Source organism: Eretmochelys imbricata, chromosome 11 (assembly GCF_965152235.1).
Source record: "Eretmochelys imbricata isolate rEreImb1 chromosome 11, rEreImb1.hap1, whole genome shotgun sequence".
Lineage (NCBI taxonomy): Eukaryota > Metazoa > Chordata > Testudines > Cheloniidae > Eretmochelys > Eretmochelys imbricata.
This window is the reverse complement of record NC_135582.1, coordinates 45,831,437-45,851,450: the sequence shown is the minus strand read 5'-3', so window position 1 is coordinate 45,851,450 and position 20,014 is coordinate 45,831,437. Positions and strand designations below refer to the sequence as shown.

General features: G+C 40.9%; 1 protein-coding gene across 2 annotated transcripts in view; it reads left to right on the top strand.

Annotated features, from left to right (window-relative positions):
• The window catches only part of ZNF385B (zinc finger protein 385B), a 247,102-nt gene that overhangs the window by 177,805 nt on the left and 49,283 nt on the right, over positions 1–20,014 (top strand). For both annotated transcript variants that reach the window (XM_077830102.1, XM_077830101.1), the window contains one exon: positions 8,259–8,369. In XM_077830102.1, coding sequence (XP_077686228.1) covers positions 8,259–8,369 — 111 coding nt within the window. The remainder of the gene's footprint in view (positions 1–8,258; positions 8,370–20,014) is intronic.

Sequence of the window (20,014 nt, the reverse complement as noted above, 5' to 3'; positions counted from 1 at the left end):
CTGTTCTGTAACTTACCATGATTTTTCTGTTGCTTCCCTCCACCCCAGAAATGACTGCATTTCTGACAGCTATCCATGTACTTTGTGACGCATGTTGGGAGCTTTTGCAATGAAAGGAGTTATATAAATGTAAGGTGAGGATATTCCTGATTCTGGTCCCGGCTGAAATCAGGAAGTGTAGAGGGGGGTTAAAAATGAGTGACCAGTGCTGCAATCCCCTCAAATCTAATAATCTGTGCTCTCAAGAGGTAGTCACAGTGATTTCATTGCAACTACTAGCGTGAGTAAGGATTGTTCAGGTTAATATGGGTTTGCGGTAGAGGTTTGATTGTGGTTTAAGCTTTTGGCATTATTTCTGCTTAGTTTTATTTAACCCGACTGGTTTTCCCTTTATTTCATATATGCATTTTCAATAAGAGAATGAAATGGAAAAGGTTTTTAATCCTCAATATCATTACCACCCACCTTCAGTGCAAAATGTATGAACTCTTTACTATGCCTGTAGCTCATATTATAGTCCAAATAATAAGCATCCAGATGCTAGATTGTTGCTTGAATTTATAGCAGATATAATATATAGCAGATGTTCATCTTTTTTACAGAAAAAATTCTTAACGACTGGAACTTGACAGACTGCAGAGCTTCAATGAGTTACAAACACCACCTAAATCAGCAAATTACCCCCTTATTCAAAACAACATGTATTTAATTTTATTTAGTGATCCCAGATCAGTTTACCCCATAGCATTAACCTTCTGGCAGACAGATACTATGTTACTATTCAAACATGCTGTAATCCAGCCTAGTTTCTGACATATTTAAAACCTATTAATTGTTAATGTTGCACCTTCTTGAATTCTAATCATGACCAGACTGCATTCAGTTCTTCTCTTTGGGGAAGATCATCAACTACTCCCCTGGGAATCTTGAGCTGTAGCTTCTGGAGGCTGGGTGCGCTGTATTGTTCATGAGAATTTGTCCTTGTGCTGCTGTATCTGTTTGAATTTGAGACTTTATGCATAGTCTGTGTTGTAGTTTCTAAACTGCTAATTGCCTAATGTTAATGCTGTGGATTATCATCTGGGGTACGCAAGAGAATCGCTGTTCGTTTTACTTTTTGAGTAGTTCTGCAGATAACTGTTTTCTTCGCTGTTCCTTTTTACTGATCTCAGACACTTCAGATGGGTTGAGGTACTTTTCATCACTAAACTATTCTGTTCTAGATTAGCAAGTCTAGCTATTAGCTGTTTAATTGAAAAAACAAAACATATGTTGTGCTAAAATACTACTGCATTAAGTACAAACATATTTAAATGTCAGTTACATTGCAATAAATTTGATGCAGGAGCAAATTCTAAATATGATCTCATATATGTTTCTGCTAGATTAATATTATGCAATGAATGATCAAAAAGTTTGCAAGCAGAAGTTCCGTAACCTGTACTTTAGATCAGCATTCTGCTACATTGTGCTTATTTTGTAGAATGATGCAATGAGAGGTAGAGTTCAGAAATAAAAATTGTTTTACTAATTTGTATTTAATTTGCTTAATGTATTTAATTTTACTTAATTTCTAGCTTTGGAGTTATTCTTAAACATTGTCACTGTATTCTGGAAACACTGTGAGGGTTATTTTGATACGATCCCTCATGACACTGTCATAACCATACTAGGGAAATGTTGTCTAGATGAAATTTCCATAAGGTGGGTATGCAACTAGTTGAAAGACCATACTCAGAGTAGTTATCAATTGTTTGCTATCAAACTGGGAAGGGCATATCTAGTGGGGCCTGCAGGGGTCAGTCCAGAGTCTACCACCACTGAAGGGCGGGGTAAGCATTTTGGAGGACAGGATTAGAATTCAAAATGACCTTGACCAATTAGAGAATTGGTCTGAAATCAACAAGATGAAGTTCAATAAAGAAGCAGGCCACTGAGGAAGGAAAAAACCAGATGCCCATGTACAAAATGGGTAATAAGTGGCTAAGCACTAGAACTGCAGAAAAGAATCTAGGGGTTATAGTGGATCATAAATTGAATATGACCTAACAATGTGATACAGATGCAAAAGGCTAATATTCTGGGGTGTAACAGAAGTGTTGTATGTAAGATACAGGAAGTAATTGTCCCACTCTACTTGGCACTGGTGAGGTCTCAGCTGAAGTATTGTGTCCAGTTTGGATGCCACGCTTTAGGAAAGTTGTGAATAAATTGGAGAGTCCAGAGGAGAGCAACAAAAATAAGTTTTAGAAAACCTGACCTATGAGGAAATGTTGAAAAAAACTCCGCCTGTTTAGTCTTGAGAAAAGAAGGGAGGGGGGGAGGACGACTTGATAAGCCTTCAAATATGTTAAGGGCTGTTAGAGAGAGGAAATGGTAGGCAAGAAGGCTTAATCTGTATCACGGGAGATTTAGGTTAGATATTATGAAAAACCTCCTGTCAGGATAATTAAGTACTGGAACATTTTACCAAGGGAGGTGGTGGAATCTCTGAAGGTTTTTAAGAACAGGTTGGACAAACACTTGCCAGGGATGATCTAGGTTAGCTTGGTTCTTCCTCAATGCAGGGGGCTGTACTAAATGATCTCTCACAGTCCCTTCCAGCCCTATGTTTCAATGATGTTTTATTCAAACTTTATAGTTTATTATTTTTCTTGTTGTCTTCTTTGACAATGTTATAGTATCATTTTATAACAAAGTAATACGCTGTAGTTGAGCTGCATTTGTTTTTTAATTATTTTTGTTTCTATGACTCTTAAGGCAGTGAAATACTGTATTTGCTATCAAAAGCAAGTGCATATTACATCACAGTTCCAAAAAGGATAAATGCTAGCTATGAACTTTACAAAACGCTCTTTTTGGGATTGGAGGTAATAGGGACATCATCTCACTATACTCCAAAAAGTTATTCATCAGTTAAGTGTTAAGTAATAGATAACCTCTTAGCTTTGCTACAAAAGATATTTCTTGATTGTGTGTGTGTGTGTGCACGCATGTATGTAAGTGTTTATATTAAGAAAATCCTCACTAATGCAGTTTTCTTTCTCCGGAAGCATCAAAAATGTTTTAAGGGGGACAACTAGAATATTTAGCCATCAGCTTCAGAAAATCTGGAAGTAGCTAATTCACTGCAAAAACCTGATCTAAAGAATCATTAACTTCAACTTTCTTTCCCCATCTCTTTATCAAATTAAGTTTAGTGTCAAATGCAAGCTTTGCATCATCCTAGTTCTATGGCTCTTTCATATATTATTGTACCAAGAAAATCACTGCTGAGACTGAAAAATAATCTGCAAGAAAAATATAACCTTTTAGCAAATCAAACTGTTCCCTCCTGTGATGGGAAATTACTCCTCAGGGAATTCTGCACCAAAAAATAAAAAATTCTGTGCACAATATTTTAAAATTATGCACAATTCTGCGTATTTTATTTGTCAAAATAACACAATATAATCACACCAGTTTCAATTATTTTGGCAATTTATTTCAAAATACTTGTCTACAACAATGTCTGTAACAATGCAGACAACAACAAAAATTCAGGAAATGTTTTTTGACAAATAGATTATTTACTAGGCATATCAATACACAGTGATGAGCTGCCAAAAGCTGGAGAACCAGTTCCTTCATTTGCTCCAGGTCTTCGGTGGCACTGAAGGACCTGCTGCCGAAGTGTCGCCGAAGACCTGGAGCAAGTGAAGGGCCTGCCACCGAAGGCCCGGAGTGGCGCCGGGTGAGTACAAATTAAAAAGGGATTCTCAGGGGAGCCTCCGCAGCCGAGAGCTCAGGCGGGCCTGACAGGACAGTCCCGCAGGCCGGAGTTTGCCCACCCCTTTACCAACCAGTTCTAAACCAGCTTCAAAATTTAATAACCGGTTTGTGCGAACCGGTGCAAACCGGCTCCAGCTCACCACTGACAATACACAACTCTGAGTAATAATTCATTTCAGCTACAATACAGAAACTTATTTCCCGCACCCCGCAGAAGTAGTGCAAAGGCTTGGGGGAGTCATGGGTATCAGAGGAGATGAGGGAGAAGGAAGTAATTGCTGGCAAAGAGCCAGGGTGTGAACTTGGAGGGTTGTTGGGTGTGGGTGGGAGAAGTATGGACCAGATTTTTTGGGGTAGGGAGGGATTGTTAGGGAGCTTTCACCATGCAGACCCCGGCTGACCCTTAACCTCTCTCATTCAGTCAGGCATATCTGCCCCTGTCCCCATGTGTCCCTGCATCCCTCCATCCCAATGTATCCTTGCAGCCATACTCAGCCATCCCTCCTTTCCCCCCTCCATATGTATCCTTGCATCCCCCTCCCTCCATCCCCATGTGATCCTGCAACCTCACTCAGACACTCCCTCCCCATCCCTATATGTACCTGTGCCCCCCCTGACACCCCATTCTCCATGAGTCTCTGCACCCCCACTCCCATTCAGCCCCTACCCCAGTCTTTCCTCCACCCACACTTCTGAACTACAGTCTGTGACTCCCCAGCAGCCCCATGATGTCCATCCCTGCATATGCTGTGCCTCCTGACCTGGCCCCACCATAGGGCACTGTGAGAAAGGCAACCTCTGTCTCTTCACTATCCACAGCTGGGGCTGTTCTGGTGCCACAGCAGCCCCTGGTGGGTGAAAGGAGTAACTGTAGCACCTTTCCGGCAGACCGTATTTTCTGCAGAAAAAAAATTCTGTGTGGCATATGAATTGTGCACATGTGCAGTGGCACAGAATTCCCCCAGGAGTTGGAACCCTAAACAAAGTTAGGAAATGTAAACTCTTTGTTCATTGTAGCCCACTATTTTTCCTCCCCATTTTTTCCAGACCCATGCTTGTCTTTAAATAAATTAATCACGTCTAAACATGTATAGATATAGATGTAAAATATGTTGTTCTAAACCGTTTGGGTTGGGGACTACATTTTACTTTGTATTTGTACAGTGCCTCACACAATGGGGCCTTATTTTTAACTGGTGCTTATTGCTGCTACCATGATACAAATGTGAGGTAACAATTATAATTTCCCCCTCTCAGTACCCTGAGCAAGTCCCTCAGAGTTAGCAGGGGTACCAGTAGAACTGTCTGGAATCCTGCAGGCTTCTCAGTTGCCAGTGGAGTTTGATATCCAGCAGGAGTTATGATACTTGGGAAAGGCTTCTTTAGTTCCCAGTTCCTGAGAATTCTCTGTCAAGCTCAGGATTCAGATACTTTGTGTTTTCAGTTTTTCTCAAGTCTGTCTGTCTTTCTCAGTGTCAAAGCATTTTCTCTGGTATGGTAACTGCTACATCTATAATTGGTGCAAAGTCATTTTTAAACACTTCCTGGGTAATACTCATTACTTGAATATTCTCTTGGATTGTAAAAAGAAAAGGAGTACTTGTGGCACCTTAGAGACTAACCAATTTATTTGAGCATGAGCTTTCGTGAGCTACAGCTCACTTCATCGGATGCATACCGTGGAAACTGCAGCAGACTTTATATACACACAGAGAATATGAAACAATACCTCCTCCCACCCCACTGTCCTGCTGGTAATAGCTTATCTAAAGTAATCATCAAGTTGGGCCATTTCCAGCACAAATCCAGGTTTTCTCACCCTCCACCCCCCCACACAAATTCACTCTCCTGCTGGTGATAGCCCATCCAAAGTGACAACTCTCTAAACAATGTGCATGATAATCAAGTTGGGCCATTTCCTGCACAAATCCAGGTTCTCTCACCCCCTCACCCCCCTCCCAAAAACCACACACACAAACTCACTATCCTGCTGGTAATAGCTCATCCAAAGTGACCACTCTCCCTACATTGTGCCAGCAATGCCCCTCTGCCATTTACATTGGTCAAACTGGACAGTCTCTACGTAAAAGAATAAATGGACACAAATCAGATGTCAAGAATTATAACATTCATAAACCAGTCGGAGAACACTTCAATCTCTCTGGTCACGCAATCACAGACATGAAGGTCGCTATCTTAAAACAAAAAAACTTCAAATCCAGACTCCAGCGAGAAACTGCTGAATTGGAATTCATTTGCAAATTGGATACTATTAATTTAGGCTTAAATAGAGACTGGGAGTGGCTAAGTCATTATGCAAGGTAGCCTATTTCCCCTTGTTTTTTCCTACCACCCCCCCCCCCAGATGTTCTGGTTTAACTTGGATTTAAACTTGGAGAGTGGTCAGTTTGGATGAGCTATTACCAGCAGGAGAGTGAGTTTGTGTGTGTATGGGGGTGGGGGGGTGAGAAAACCTGGATTTGTGCTGGACATGGCCCACCTTGATTACCATGCACATTGTAGGGAGAGTGGTCAGTTTGGATGAGCTATTACCAGCAGGAGAGTGAGTTTGTGTGTGTATGGGGGTGGGGGGGGGTGAGAAAACCTGAATTTGTGCTGGAAATGGCCCACCTTGATTATCATGCACATTGTAGGGAGAGTGGTCACTTTGGATGAGCTATTACCAGCAGGATAGTGAGTTTGTGTGTGTGGTTTTTGGGAGGGGGGTGAGGGGGTGAGAGAACCTGGATTTGTGCAGGAAATGGCCCAACTTGATTATCATGCACATTGTGTAGAGAGTTGTCACTTTGGATGGGCTATCACCAGCAGGAGAGTGAATTTGTGTGGGGGGGTGGAGGGTGAGAAAACCTGGATTTGTGCTGGACATGGCCCACCTTGATTACCATGCACATTGTAGGGAGAGTGGTCAGTTTGGATGAGCTATTACCAGCAGGAGAGTGAGTTTGTGTGTGTATGGGGGTGGGGGGGTGAGAAAACCTGAATTTGTGCTGGAAATGGCCCACCTTGATTATCATGCACATTGTAGGGAGAGTGGTCACTTTGGATGAGCTATTACCAGCAGGATAGTGAGTTTGTGTGTGTGGTTTTTGGGAGGGGGGTGAGGGGGTGAGAGAACCTGGATTTGTGCAGGAAATGGCCCAACTTGATTATCATGCACATTGTGTAGAGAGTTGTCACTTTGGATGGGCTATCACCAGCAGGAGAGTGAATTTGTGTTGGGGGGGTGGAGGGTGAGAAAACCTGGATTTGTGCTGGAAATGGCCCAACTTGATGATCACTTCAGATAAGCTATTACCAGCAGGACAGTGGGGTGGGAGGAGGTATTGTTTCATATTCTCCGTGTGTATATAAAGTCTGCTGCAGTTTCCACGGTATGCATCCGATGAAGTGAGCTGTAGCTCACGAAAGCTCATGCTCAAATAAATTGGTTAGTCTCTAAGGTGCCACAAGTACTCCTTTTCTTTTTGCGAATACAGGCTAACACGGCTGTTACTCTGAAACTCTTGGATTGTATCACTCATCAATTCTATTTTGGAAATCCTTGAGGAATGAGTCAATTTTTCCAGGCAAGTAAGTGTTGTAAAAGAGTCTGTAAAGACACTCCTCTCACAAAGATGTCTCCATGAGAGAAGATTTTCCCAATTAATTTGTCTGTGTGAGGTGAGTGGGAAGCTGCTACAGGTCTGCTGCTACTTGCAGCCCCTTCCATATGCCCTTGGAATTGGACTTGAGAGAAAAGAGCCTCAGGAGCATTGTCACTGACATGGATTTCTCTGGTAACTGTCACTTCCTGGGTAGCCTGTTTTGAATAGCTACCAAGCCGCCAAAAGGGAAGAAATGGGAATTTATTACCAAGGAAGAAAGTGTGTGTGTGTGGGGCGGGGGGGGGGGGGAAATCTAGATTTAAAATTGTCCTGTGCTCCCTCTAGTGCCCCCGAAACTCCCATCTCTAGTTTTACATCCCAAAGCCAGCTTAGCAACGTATACCACATAAGATGATTCTGGAGGTTACTTGTGCCACAAAAACCAAAGGCTCTTATCCTCCCCTCTTTCCAGAGTGCTGATACTTTTCCTTGCAAAGAAAGAGACATACAAATGTTTAGTGCTTCTGGGGAGGCGGGATGCTTATTGGTGTGGCGATAGAAGCAGCGTATGGTGCAGGAGAGATTTATGGACTCCTTGTCTCTTGATGTGATAGTGGTGCTCTGGGTGGTAAGGGAGGTGGACCATCCAATGGTCTGTGATGGCGGGTAGCTGAGCTGCTTTTTTGTAAACTCTGGCATGATACAAATTCCCTATCTTGAGATAAATCTGATCATTTTTATTATGAGGTTTGAAATACTATTTCCTCCTGTTTATTAAAAAAAAATGGAATTTGGAGCAGGAAAATGTTATTTTGAGCCTTTTCTGCATTGTTTATTGTTCTGTGAAGTTGTAAATTGAATATTTTATTGTTTGCTCTCCAGATGGATCCTGTGCAAAAAGCAGTCATAAACCACACATTTGGAGTATCCATTCCCCCAAAGAAGAAACAAGTTATTTCCTGTAATGTCTGTCAGCTTCGCTTTAACTCTGATGTGAGTATCGTTATATTTTTTCTAGCAGTGTGTCTAATTAATCCAAACATCTTTTCCCAATTAAATCCTCTACAGTTCTGCCCACACTTATGCCAGCCATTTACGATGACATTTTGCCCACTCGCAAGAGTTTGTAATGGCATCCCACACTGTGATTTTTAACTTTTTCTGGTACATGGTGGTTTATATGCTTACACTTAGTTGCCTGGCCATGACTGCCACCACCAGGGTAAATCTACCAAAAGAGCAGAAAGACCTGGCTAGTAACTTGCTCCTTCTTTCTGTAGTTTGAGGCTAGATAGTGTTGTTTTTCTAAAGTCCCAGTTTTGGAAAGCATCCCTCTTCAGTACAACACTTAAGCACATGTGTAGGTGCTTTTCCTGAATCAGGGCCTAAGTATTTTGGGTTCAGGTACACTGGTGATCTACAGAAAATACCAGATCACGATCCAATGTCCTACTGGTTAATGATATTTTATATGCCAACAAACTAATATCTAAGCGAACGGCACAAAGAATTCAAGAGAAATGGAGGCAGAAAGACTTCCTGCAAGTGTATGTGTCCTTTATATTTTATATCCGTTTCCTTTTTAGAAGAAATCTCTTCTTCCTCCTGTGTTCCTGCATGCTTTACTGATAACCTCGCCTCAGATCACTCCAATTATACCCGTCCCATAGTAAATATTTTCAGTTAAGATAAGTGGGGATTTCGACTTCCTGTTGTCCCTTTAGTCTGGTCAAGTTCTATGAAGCTCTGTCTACTGCAATGCAATTCAGGTCAAAGTGCACTCTAAAAGAGCGCATTAAATGAATGCATATAAGCAGATTACAATTTTCCCTGAGTAGTTAATATCAAGAGGACTAATTTCCATGTGGAAGACTCTTAAAACATAGCATACCCAATCATGAAGAATGGCTTTTAATGCTATTAAGCTATCATTAGCACAAATGAAAACATCTCAGAGCAAACATAACATTTATAAGAAGCAAGTGTGTGCTGTCTCTAAATGATACTGAAGTTTTAAAATATTTGCTATTTATATCTACTTATAAGAAATACTTTTCAAAAGTTTTTGAAAGCTTCTCCCTAGAGCCCTAGGTTTTTTTTCCATTCTACCCCTTTCTAGTACTGCTTTGGGTTCATGCTCTTCCCTGATTTACTGCTTCTCAGCTTTCTTACAGAGACCACAACACTGCCCCACAATTACATCTAGGAAAGTCTCCTAAGATGGGGTCTGTTCAGTTTGGCCTTCTCTTCTTTGCTGGCAGAGGTTTGTAGCACTGCCATCCTATGTCAATAGCTGGCCTCAGAATGGATTAATCAGATTATACTCGCCTCCTTTTTAAACTTAGTTCCCTTATTTTCCCCTCTGAAAGAGAATAGTTGTTCCATTACAGATCAATAGATTTTATGTTATTACCTTACAAATGAAATAATACGTTTCTCATACGTGGCCACTTGCTGGGCTGGATGTCACGCCTGGGTTAGACCTACTCATGCCACCTCAATGGGGGCACCACAGCCTTTTCTTCCCTTTCACCTTTTGCATTCAGGCTCCCTGGGGTGGACTGCTGTATCACTGCACTTTGAGCCTTTATTCCGGCTGTAAGAGAGCAGTTTTGTTCTCCACAACATACAGCAGTAGTCGCAACTTTTCCTTTAATCGGTCTGCGGGGAACTTCTTATTTATTGGATTGTCAGTCATCAGACCCACACTTTTCACTGGTTTCCCTCTGCAGCGCGCTAGAGTGGCCTATTCCACATTGCCCGTCTGCCTCTACCAGCAGAGCATTCAAATCTGCAGGATAATAGCCTGATTTTTTTTTTCTCCTCTTAGGTCCCTCAGTACACATGCCAGAGCAGCCTACTCTAGACTACCACTTTACAGGGCCTGCCATTCGTTCTGCAGAAAGCCATATAGCAGAAGCTAGCAGCAGAGAGTCTAGTAGAATTGGACCTAGTGCAATGCACAATCCATGTGACACTAATCCGGCAGTAAGAGAAAGTGCCCATATGTGAGAAAACTGCTGCAGCTGGGTCCATCTCTACACAGTTTTAGAGAAAGGGATGGTTCTCCAACATCAGAGCACCTGTCAGCTCTTTACACCCACAGTTTCAATCTCCACTTTGTCAGAAGACTTTCCGCTGTCACTTCAAGACAACCACAGAAGGGGTCAAAAGTGAATAGTTGTAAAAATGTCAGTTTTGCAACCCCTGTAAAGCCTTATGACTCCTGATATATAGAATACCCATGAACATTAGAGTCAAATGGGGACCTGGAATATTACCACCATTTTCATTCCCGTGCAGTCTCCCCCATTTTGGGGAGAGGACAAACAAGGAATTTCAGTAGTGTTGACTAAGCTGAGATTCCCTAAAGCATTTACCCCTACATTAGCTGAATGACTTACTGCTAGAGATGTTCATTAAAGGAATCCTCTTTCCACATAGCCCAGTGCACCAGCAGCAATTCCTAATTAGCCAAACCCACTAAAAAGTAAAGCTTCCTTGCTGTTAGATCAGCGTCTTGTTTTTCTTGAAGCTCATTTTTAAGATACCTCAAATGGTAATTATCCCAGTTTTCTAGTTTTAATTCTTCTCTTTACTGTTCTCAAATAGTTTGCCTCCCAATGTTTGTGGTTCATGCTTATGTTGCTGTTCTGCATATACAAGCCATGACCCCCAAACCCTTCAGTTCTTCGGCCTGCACAATTAGCTCTACTGTTGGACACTCATAGTACTTCCAAAGCAGTTGACAATGACTTAGAAGCCCTGCTTCACAAAATTCTTAAGGAACACCTCAACATTCTACATCAAGAGGGACAATTAGACCATGGTGGCATATGTGAATGGCCGAGGAGGAACAGAATAAAAATCTGAGCCACAGATCACCAAACTCCTTTCATTCCAGGAAAGGGAAAACCTGTCTGTTACAGTGGCATCCCACAGAACAAGACAAAACTTCAAACCCCCTGCTCCCCATACCATATCTAGACTTACCCACAATTTAGAACAACTGGAAAAGTATGAGTATTTTGGTCTCATCGATGGCATCTCTTGGCATGGAAGAGGGACACCTTTTCCTTCTAGGGGGCAGATGTACTCATGTATGCCAATTGCTTTCTAATCACCAAATTTATTTGGAAAAATAAGACTAGATAAAGCATCAGTAATCCTGACTGTATTGGCCTCAGTCTAATCTTTGCAGATTTGATTTTACAGCACAGAACCTAAGAGTCTGAGCTTTCAACAACATGGATACTCCTGGGAACTGGCTAACTTTAATAGAAAGTGTCTGAAACATTCCATAATCACAGCATACAAAACTATTTGGAAGATTTGTTCACCAGGTATAGGGATTTCAGCTTAAATCCACTCCAAACGTATGGCTTCTGGGAGTGCTCCATAAGAGATTCCCATTAACCTACAGAGTCAATCTTCTGCCCATGGATTTCTGGTGTCAGCCTTCTCTTGAAATCTCCTATTTCTTCATAAATTGCATTGGCATAATATCAATTGTCTAGTGGAGACCTCTCCATATTTTTTTTTCCTTATAGCAATTATGGAAAGTGGAAGAATAAGTGAAATATGAACATTGTCAATTAAAGAAACCTGTCTTCAGTTCTTCCATGAAAAGATGACACTCAGTCCTCATCTGGACTTTGTTCAAAGTGAAAAAGAACAGAGTTCAAATTAATGTTTCACGTTTTTGTCATCCGACCAAATATTAGAAAAATATCTTAATATTTACCATATGAAATTGAAATGGTCTTTAAAATTAATCTTCATTGGACTAGAGTAGAGAAAGTTCTTCCTTCATGGGGGAATCCTAAAAAATGTATGAAGCACTTCAATTATGGCTCAGATCTAACATGTCAGGCATTAGATGCATCTAGTCAGACCCTTCCTGGAGTCATCAGATTACATTCAGTAAGAGTTTGTTTGCATTCAAACTGTTGGGCTGAGAAGCACAGATCTTTGTACAATGAGGTTTATAATGCAGCCATGTAAGATTTGCAATTCCTTCTCCAAAGTCTACAAAACTGGTATTCTTTCCTTGGCTGGCAAAGGCTTTGGTCGTTCCAGCTTCCCTTGACTTAAACTATGCAAGCAAATAAAATGAAAATGACCAAAAAAAATTAAATTTTCTACTTTTGTTTCTCCTAAAAGAATTTCACTGGTGTTCCAGTTGAAATTTCTTCCCTATATCTTAGTGCTTTTTACCTTTCCTTGTGTAATATTTAGATCAATGCATGCTCATGTATGAGAAAAATAAAAATTACACATAAGGTGTAACTAATTTCTCTCTCATTTGAAGGGCACCCACTGCTCTGGACCAGTAGATCAAAATATTCCTGATTAAAATTCAATTGGTAGATGTCAAACCTTCCATTCAGTTAATCATATATCCTACAGTGGGTTTCAGTAATGTTTTCTACCAGTTTACACAATTTCAGCTTTAAATGTAGTCTCCTAACATCAGCGTATGGTGTTGCAGCTGTCCAGCAGAGAGAGTCTGAAGTCAAAGGAGGAAGGAATTTAAAACATCTGAACCATCTCCATTGTGGTAGAATGAGCATATTTAGTGCATGAATCATGTCCAAACCTCGGGTGCCCTTTATTATGAGAAATAAAAATTGCAGGTTAAAGACATTCATTTTCTCTTTCACTATGTTTATCATGATTTAGAGAGATGCAGTTTCCTGACTGAAATATTCTACTGTGCCCAAGCTTCGGATTCTTTTCTGTAGTTTAAAAAATAAATGTTTAGGATAATGTCAAGAAAAGATGTATTTATGGACTTTAGACCCAGCTGGTTTTGTCTTAATTTTTTTTCTTTCTAACTTCTTGAAAAGAGACTGTTGGATCTTTACAAACATTTAGAGCGAACCTCTTCTTGTCAGTTACAGATTAGTCGGTCAGCATGTGTGGAAAAATATACATCTTCAAGATAGCCTATCCTCTTATCCTGAATCTGACTTATAAGAAGTCAGGCAAATTGAGCCTTAACATGATGCACACACTTGTGTTTGGCTTTTATTTGTTTTCTTTTTCAAAAACTCACTATCTAATGAAAATTTTAATAGAAAAAACTAAATATGTATTTTCATTAAAGTCTAATACTTCAGGTATACCAGTTTTACCAGGCCAATGGTGACAACTGGTGGTATAAGTAATGAATCCATACTGCACAAAGTGGCATTTTTTTCTGTAGAAGTCCCTGCTTCACCATAGTAATTCCACACTGAGCAGAACCTGTTCGCATTTGTTCCGAAAAAGAAATACTTGAATAGCTGATAGTAGATTGAGTTGCATGCTACTGAAAAGTCAGGTTATCATGGAAAACTAATTAATATCACTGCTTCTAACTTTGTGCCCCCCATCAGTTGTGCATATAGACTTTGCAGGAACAATCAGGTAGTTAGACCTCTCTTGTGTATATAATATGAGGATTTCTGATACCAAACATATGGTAAGTGGAAGCACCAGGTGAAAAGATAACTTATAAAGTAGTCAAGTTGACAGAACCTAAATAGTGATATTATGCATTCGCTCAGAGAAGTGGACAGCCAATCAAAGGAACCCAGTACTAACTAGTTAGTAATAGAATGTCAGATACCCTTTAAATATAGAGCAAAGTCAAAAGACAGATGTTGCACTTACAGATTGGTTTTATTAAATGCTGAACTGAAAGCATAAAAGACTACTTCACTTCTTTCAACACAGAGATGGTTTAAAAATTGATCTTTATGGTTAATTTTGATCATCATATACCAAAGCCCATTAATTTCTATTAGCGGAGCATGAATTTCATGCACGTTCATTTAGATTTTAATAAGTCATCATTGTTGGCCATCTTTCAAATCTTAGCATAGGCAGATGTATGAGTATATGCCTAAGGGATCACAGGAAAAGCTCAAAGAGCTCTGTGGCACAATGGAGAGAAAAATTACATTTCTGAATTAATCCTATTTAGATTCACAGAAGCCCACACAAGTGTCTGTGGGAAATCCACAAGTATGCCAGATACTGCGTATAGTCAGAGTATATATAATAATAGTGAGAGAATTTTATATAACATTCCATTTGGTATTACTAAATGCTAATTTCTTATAATTGCACTAATTTACATTTTAATGTAAGAACTTAAATGATGATTGACACTTTCTTCAATAACATTTCTAAATTGGAAAGAGACTGAGTTGATATAAAAACAACGAGGAGTCCTTAGAGACTAACAAATTTATTTGGGCATAAGCTTTCATGGGATATAACCCACTTCCTCAGATGGATGGAGTGAAAAATACAGTAAGCAGGATAGGGTGGATGTGGCCCATTCTCAACAGTTGACAAGAAGGGGTGAATATCAACAGAGGGTGGTGTCAAAAATATGGAAGGCAGAGTTGAAATGTAAACAGCCTGAATGCCATAGCTGATATATCTCAACAAGTAAAATATATTGGAAAAGACACTGTGCATCATAATTCAATGTGATTGTGCCCAATTTTAAGTGCCAGCATAGCCTCCTTTGTCTTTCTCTCCAGACTCTCAGTAGTATACAACATTGGAAGGCAAAAAGCGACAGTTTTATTTACACAACACAAAGATATGCAAATATACAAGCACTGATAATAAACAATTCCCAAATGAACTTTTACAAATTAACACTAGTCAGCAGTGCTATCCCTTGAGTAGGGCGAATCAGGGCAACTGCTCCAGGTCCCATGCTTTGGGGGGGCCCCGCAGGCCGGTACAATTGGCTTTTGCGGTCGTCCCGGAAGAGACGAATCAGTCACTTCCACCCCTGGCCCAACACCTCCCTAGGGACAGCCCTGCTAGTCAGCCTTCCAGCGGGCAAAGCAGTTCACTTTAGGAACAACATGTCTTTTCCATCCGAATAGTACCACATTCATTCATAGTTTTGTCATTTCATATTTTATATGCAGTGATGTGTACATATTACAGAAATATGTTCATACATTAGTAAAGTTGCACCGTTTAATTTTTTTAAAGAAATCTCAAGATGCAAAAATTAATGTTTCCGCAAAAATTAATGTTTCCACAAAAATGTTAACTCAGTCACATTGCCCAGTGGGTCTGATTCACCACTGTGTAAGTCCAGGTTACACTGACAGATCTCCACAGAGCTACACCAACATAAAACATGAAAGATGCTGCAGTGAATCAGATCAATTCTGTGTATTTTTGGTAGATATTTTAAAACCTACGAAGTAATCTATTAAATTACACATTAAGAGATCAATTTTCAGAAGTACTGCACACACAGCTGTGCACTATAGTTGCTCAGCAGCTGTAAAATAAAACCAGGCCTTTAGTAAATAAAATAGAAGGATACAATGTTCAGTATGACCAAGTGAAGATTGCTGTAAGAATCTTATCTTTAAAATTTCTTGACTTGAAGTGTAACTGTGCAGCACTAATGTCAAAATAACATTAGTTTCCTTAGCTCTGATAACTGACAGTATAGCTCAAATAACCTAATGAAGGTGCTTTAAGTGAGACCTGGTTCTAAGGATGCATCTACACTTCAAGCTGGAGGCAGTTTCCAGCTCAGATAGAGATACGTGTGCTAGTTTGATTGACCTAGCAAGCTAAAGACAGAAAAATAGGCACAGCAGCATGGATGGTAAAGCAGGCTGGTTGCCCAAGTAAATACTTAGGATATGTCTACACTGCTCTGTAAGCCCAGGGTTCAAACTCAGGTTCAAGCCTAACTCCCCTTCTGTCTGCACACAAGTCACACTAACCCAGGACTCAGACCCCAGGTCCCCCTGGGGATAGAGGGTATGAGTCTGCATCAAGCCTGCACCCAGAGTTCAAGCCCTATCACTTTGCAGTGTAGACACAGCCCCACAGGACTAGTGCTCTGGGAATCTGCCAAAAGTATTCCACAATCCCATGGCTCAACTTTTTGTACTCTGGACAGTCAAGTTTTCCCACACTGCACCATTAACAAAGGGCTAGAGTGGCCACATTTTGGGAGGGTGCTTAGGAAGTCTGGGGCCCAGGTGGTTGGACTCAAGCCCACATAATACAGTGTAGACACTGGAGTCCCAGATTGGGACCTAGGATTCCACAGTTCATAATGTGGGATTGCAAATGAGAATTAGGATGCTCCTAAATTAACAAACCCATTGCCTGTTAAAACAAGTTCTACTAACCCACAGCTTACATTGCAGTGTAGACAAACTCTCCCACTGCATGAGGTCCCAGAGCCCAGGATCCAGCCTGCGCCCAAACATCTACCCCACCATTTTACAGCCCCAAAGCCTGGGCCATGCGAGCCTAGTCAGCTGACGCAGGCCAGCCATGGGTGTTTAATTGTGATGTAAACATACCCCTAGAGTCCTGGGTGGGGTTGTACTCAGGGTGGCTAGCCTCTCCTACCACCTACACCACCACAGCGACACTTCTATTTTTAGCATGCTAGGTTGATCAAAGTAACTAGGTGGATATACACACAAGGTAGAAATTACACTTCCAGCTCGAAGTGTAGACATATTCTTAGTTTGAGCTACCTTCACATGGTCGGCACAGAAAGTAAATCAGCTGACTAGGGGATAGGAAGGCATAGGTTAGAATAGCCAGAAAAAGACCATTTCCTGCTTCTGAACCTGTTTTGGAAAGTACAAATTTAGACCTCATTCCTGCACACGCTCACGGATGTGATTAATTTCACTTTTCCTGTCATTGGTAGCGAAGTTTAGCATGGGCATAAGTGTTTGCAGGACTGGGGGCTCATGTAGCTATGCATGCATGCACAGTATGATCTCTGACTCACTAAATTATAAATCCCAAAACTTTCTGTGGAATGCTCAAGAGAGAATATGCTGAGGTGGAGTGCAATCAAATGACCTTTTTAACTTCTTGTAGTTAACCGCTGGTGTTCTCAAGCTTTTAGTCACCCTGTATCCTGTAGCTAAATGGAAGTCTTAGCACATGATTCTGTATGTGTGGATAGCCCTTATCTGGATGTTTTTGCAGGCAAGAAAGCATTTAATCTGCTCTGCATGCTGTTAGTGCTCTTTGCAGGCCCCTCAAATTCATCCTGATTTATTCTTCTGCCACATTTTGATTTGACCTCTTGTTGAAGTGCATTGCAATGAGCTGTAAACCAGCGCTGTTAGAGTACCAAAGCCAAAATTTCTAGTGCCTTGGCACCTGCTTTAGTCTGACAGTGTGGGGGCTTTATACGGATGGTGGTGGTTGTGATCATTCATCAAATAATAAGAGTGATGGTCTAACAATATAATTGCATCAGTTAATGTTTTGCTGAATGTCAACTTTATTGCAATCCCTAACATTGTGTCAGTGACTCTCAGCCATTTCATAGATATACAGGGTAGTATATAACAATATGTCCAGATATCTGGAAAATGAACAAATTCAGCATATTTTCCCCGTGACAGTAACGAGCATGGAAGAGGCTAAAGTCCAATGGGCAACTAATTATCTTTGCTTTTTTTAAAGGGTGGATTTTGATGCTATTAAAGAGGAAGAAGTGACAGGATTTAGTGAGAAGACTGCATATGGGGGTAAAAGGAGAGAGAAGAATGGAAGATGACACCAAGATTATGAGCCTGGGAGACAGGAAGGTTAGTAGAGTTGTCAATGGTGACAGAAAAGGGAGGTGGTGGAGAGGGACTAGAGGAAAGATAAGAAATTCAGTTTAGGAGAGCCTGCATCTGAGATGGTGATGAGGCAACCTGGAAAGATGTCAGAGAGACAGTTGATGCTACACTGGACATAGATGGAGGTTTCAGAGATGGGGAGAGAGATCTGAGAATTATCTGGATGGAGGTGGCAGCTGATGAGATGGTTGAGCACATGGATAGGATTTCCAGGGGAGAGTACAGAGAGACCAAGAAGGGGCTGAGGTATGGCGACAGATATGGGAAGAGAAAGATGAGGAGCCACTGAAGGAGATGTTGGATAATTGAGCTGAAAGGTAGGGAAAGAACCAACAGTCATGGGAAATAAGAGAGGAGAGGAATCAGAGAATGAAAGATGATCGATAGTGGAAACTCATAGAGACATCAAGAACAATAAGAACAGAGAAGCATCCCTTTATAGCTGGGAAGAGATTATTAGTGACTGTGGTCAGTTTTGGTGGATGGCCATCCACACACTGCTAGATTTATCAGAAACCTTTGACACAGGTGATCACAAGGTATTACTAAATCCACCTAACAGGGGTGGATTGACTTGCATTGTGCTGACTCCAATCCTTTCTCTTGGATTGATCTCAGGTATGTAACTGGTAGCCACTCCTCTGCCTTAAATGCCTTACCTGTGGGGTTGCATAATGCTCAATCCTATTCCCCACTTTTAGGCTATATTTTGAATAGGATAGAACTCCACAAGTAAATGGTCTGAGGCAGTTAATGGGAACTGGGCATCCAAATCTCCTTGGTGGCTTTGAAAATCCAATCCTAAATCTCTTGAGGAGATTGTAGGATGCCATGGATTTAATACCAGAAATATGCAGCTTACACCCACTTCTGCATTTCCTTCACTGAGCACCAAGTCTCCCAACTCTTCAGGTATCTGAACAATCTTAGTATGGGTGAAAGGACATTGGCTGAAAGTTATTTTAGCCAAGATAAAGTTTATGCAATCTGTAAAATGAAATGTTCTGAGAACATTTCTCCGTGCTTTGAGGGCATCAACCCTCTGATCATCAAGGTGATATATGTGGTCTGTGATTTATTCTCAGCCCCTCACTGAGGCTGAGCACCAAAGTCTCATGCGTCAAAAATACTTTCCTGTCTGATCTTGACCTGGATATCCTGATGCACAATTTTATCATTTCCAGGCTCAGCTTCTGCAACATGCAGTGGCTGGACTGAAAGTGAATAACTCAAAGAAACTCCATGTGGAACAAAATGCTGCAGCACTTTTTATAACAACCCTGAGGCATCATAATCCATCACTTAGTGTTCCCCACACTACAGTATCCTTGTGAAATTCTGGATCCAAAATAAAGCTCTGCTCTTACTTATTAAAACCCTAAATGGATTGAGTGCCAAATATCTTAGAGAGCACCGTTTTCTCTGTGACCACAGCCCATCTGGAGAGCTGCATTCCTCAGGAACTCTTGTTGACAGTGCCTAGTGCGGAACGTGTACATGAAGAGGATCAAGCCATCTCTGCAGCTATGGGATTTGCTTCTGCAGAATATTAGGATAACCACAGACCTCTTCATCATCAAATCAAAATGTAAACTCATCTCTTAATAGACCTTAGTCTTCCCACTTTAACTTCTCCAAAATAGCAAACAATACATTACTAAGTTAAGCCTTCCAAATGCACGTTATTTCAGCACATCAAAGGCCAATGGGAAAATGGTGTGGAGACTCCACACTGGGGCACATGGCACAATGGCCTCCTCAGAAAAATGAAATAGTAAATTTAAAGTAAAATGCATTTACTTTTCTCAGTTTTATGCACCATTCACGGCTTCTCACAGAAAAACAGTTTTTACAAATCAGAAATGCATGGGGGACAGCTGCTGAAGTGCCCCAGACTTTATTGTGCCAAAGCAAGCGGCAGGATTGAATTGTGTGGCCTGGAAGCCAGAAAAGAGAACCCTCGTGAAATTGAGATAGAGCCAGCACATGAGT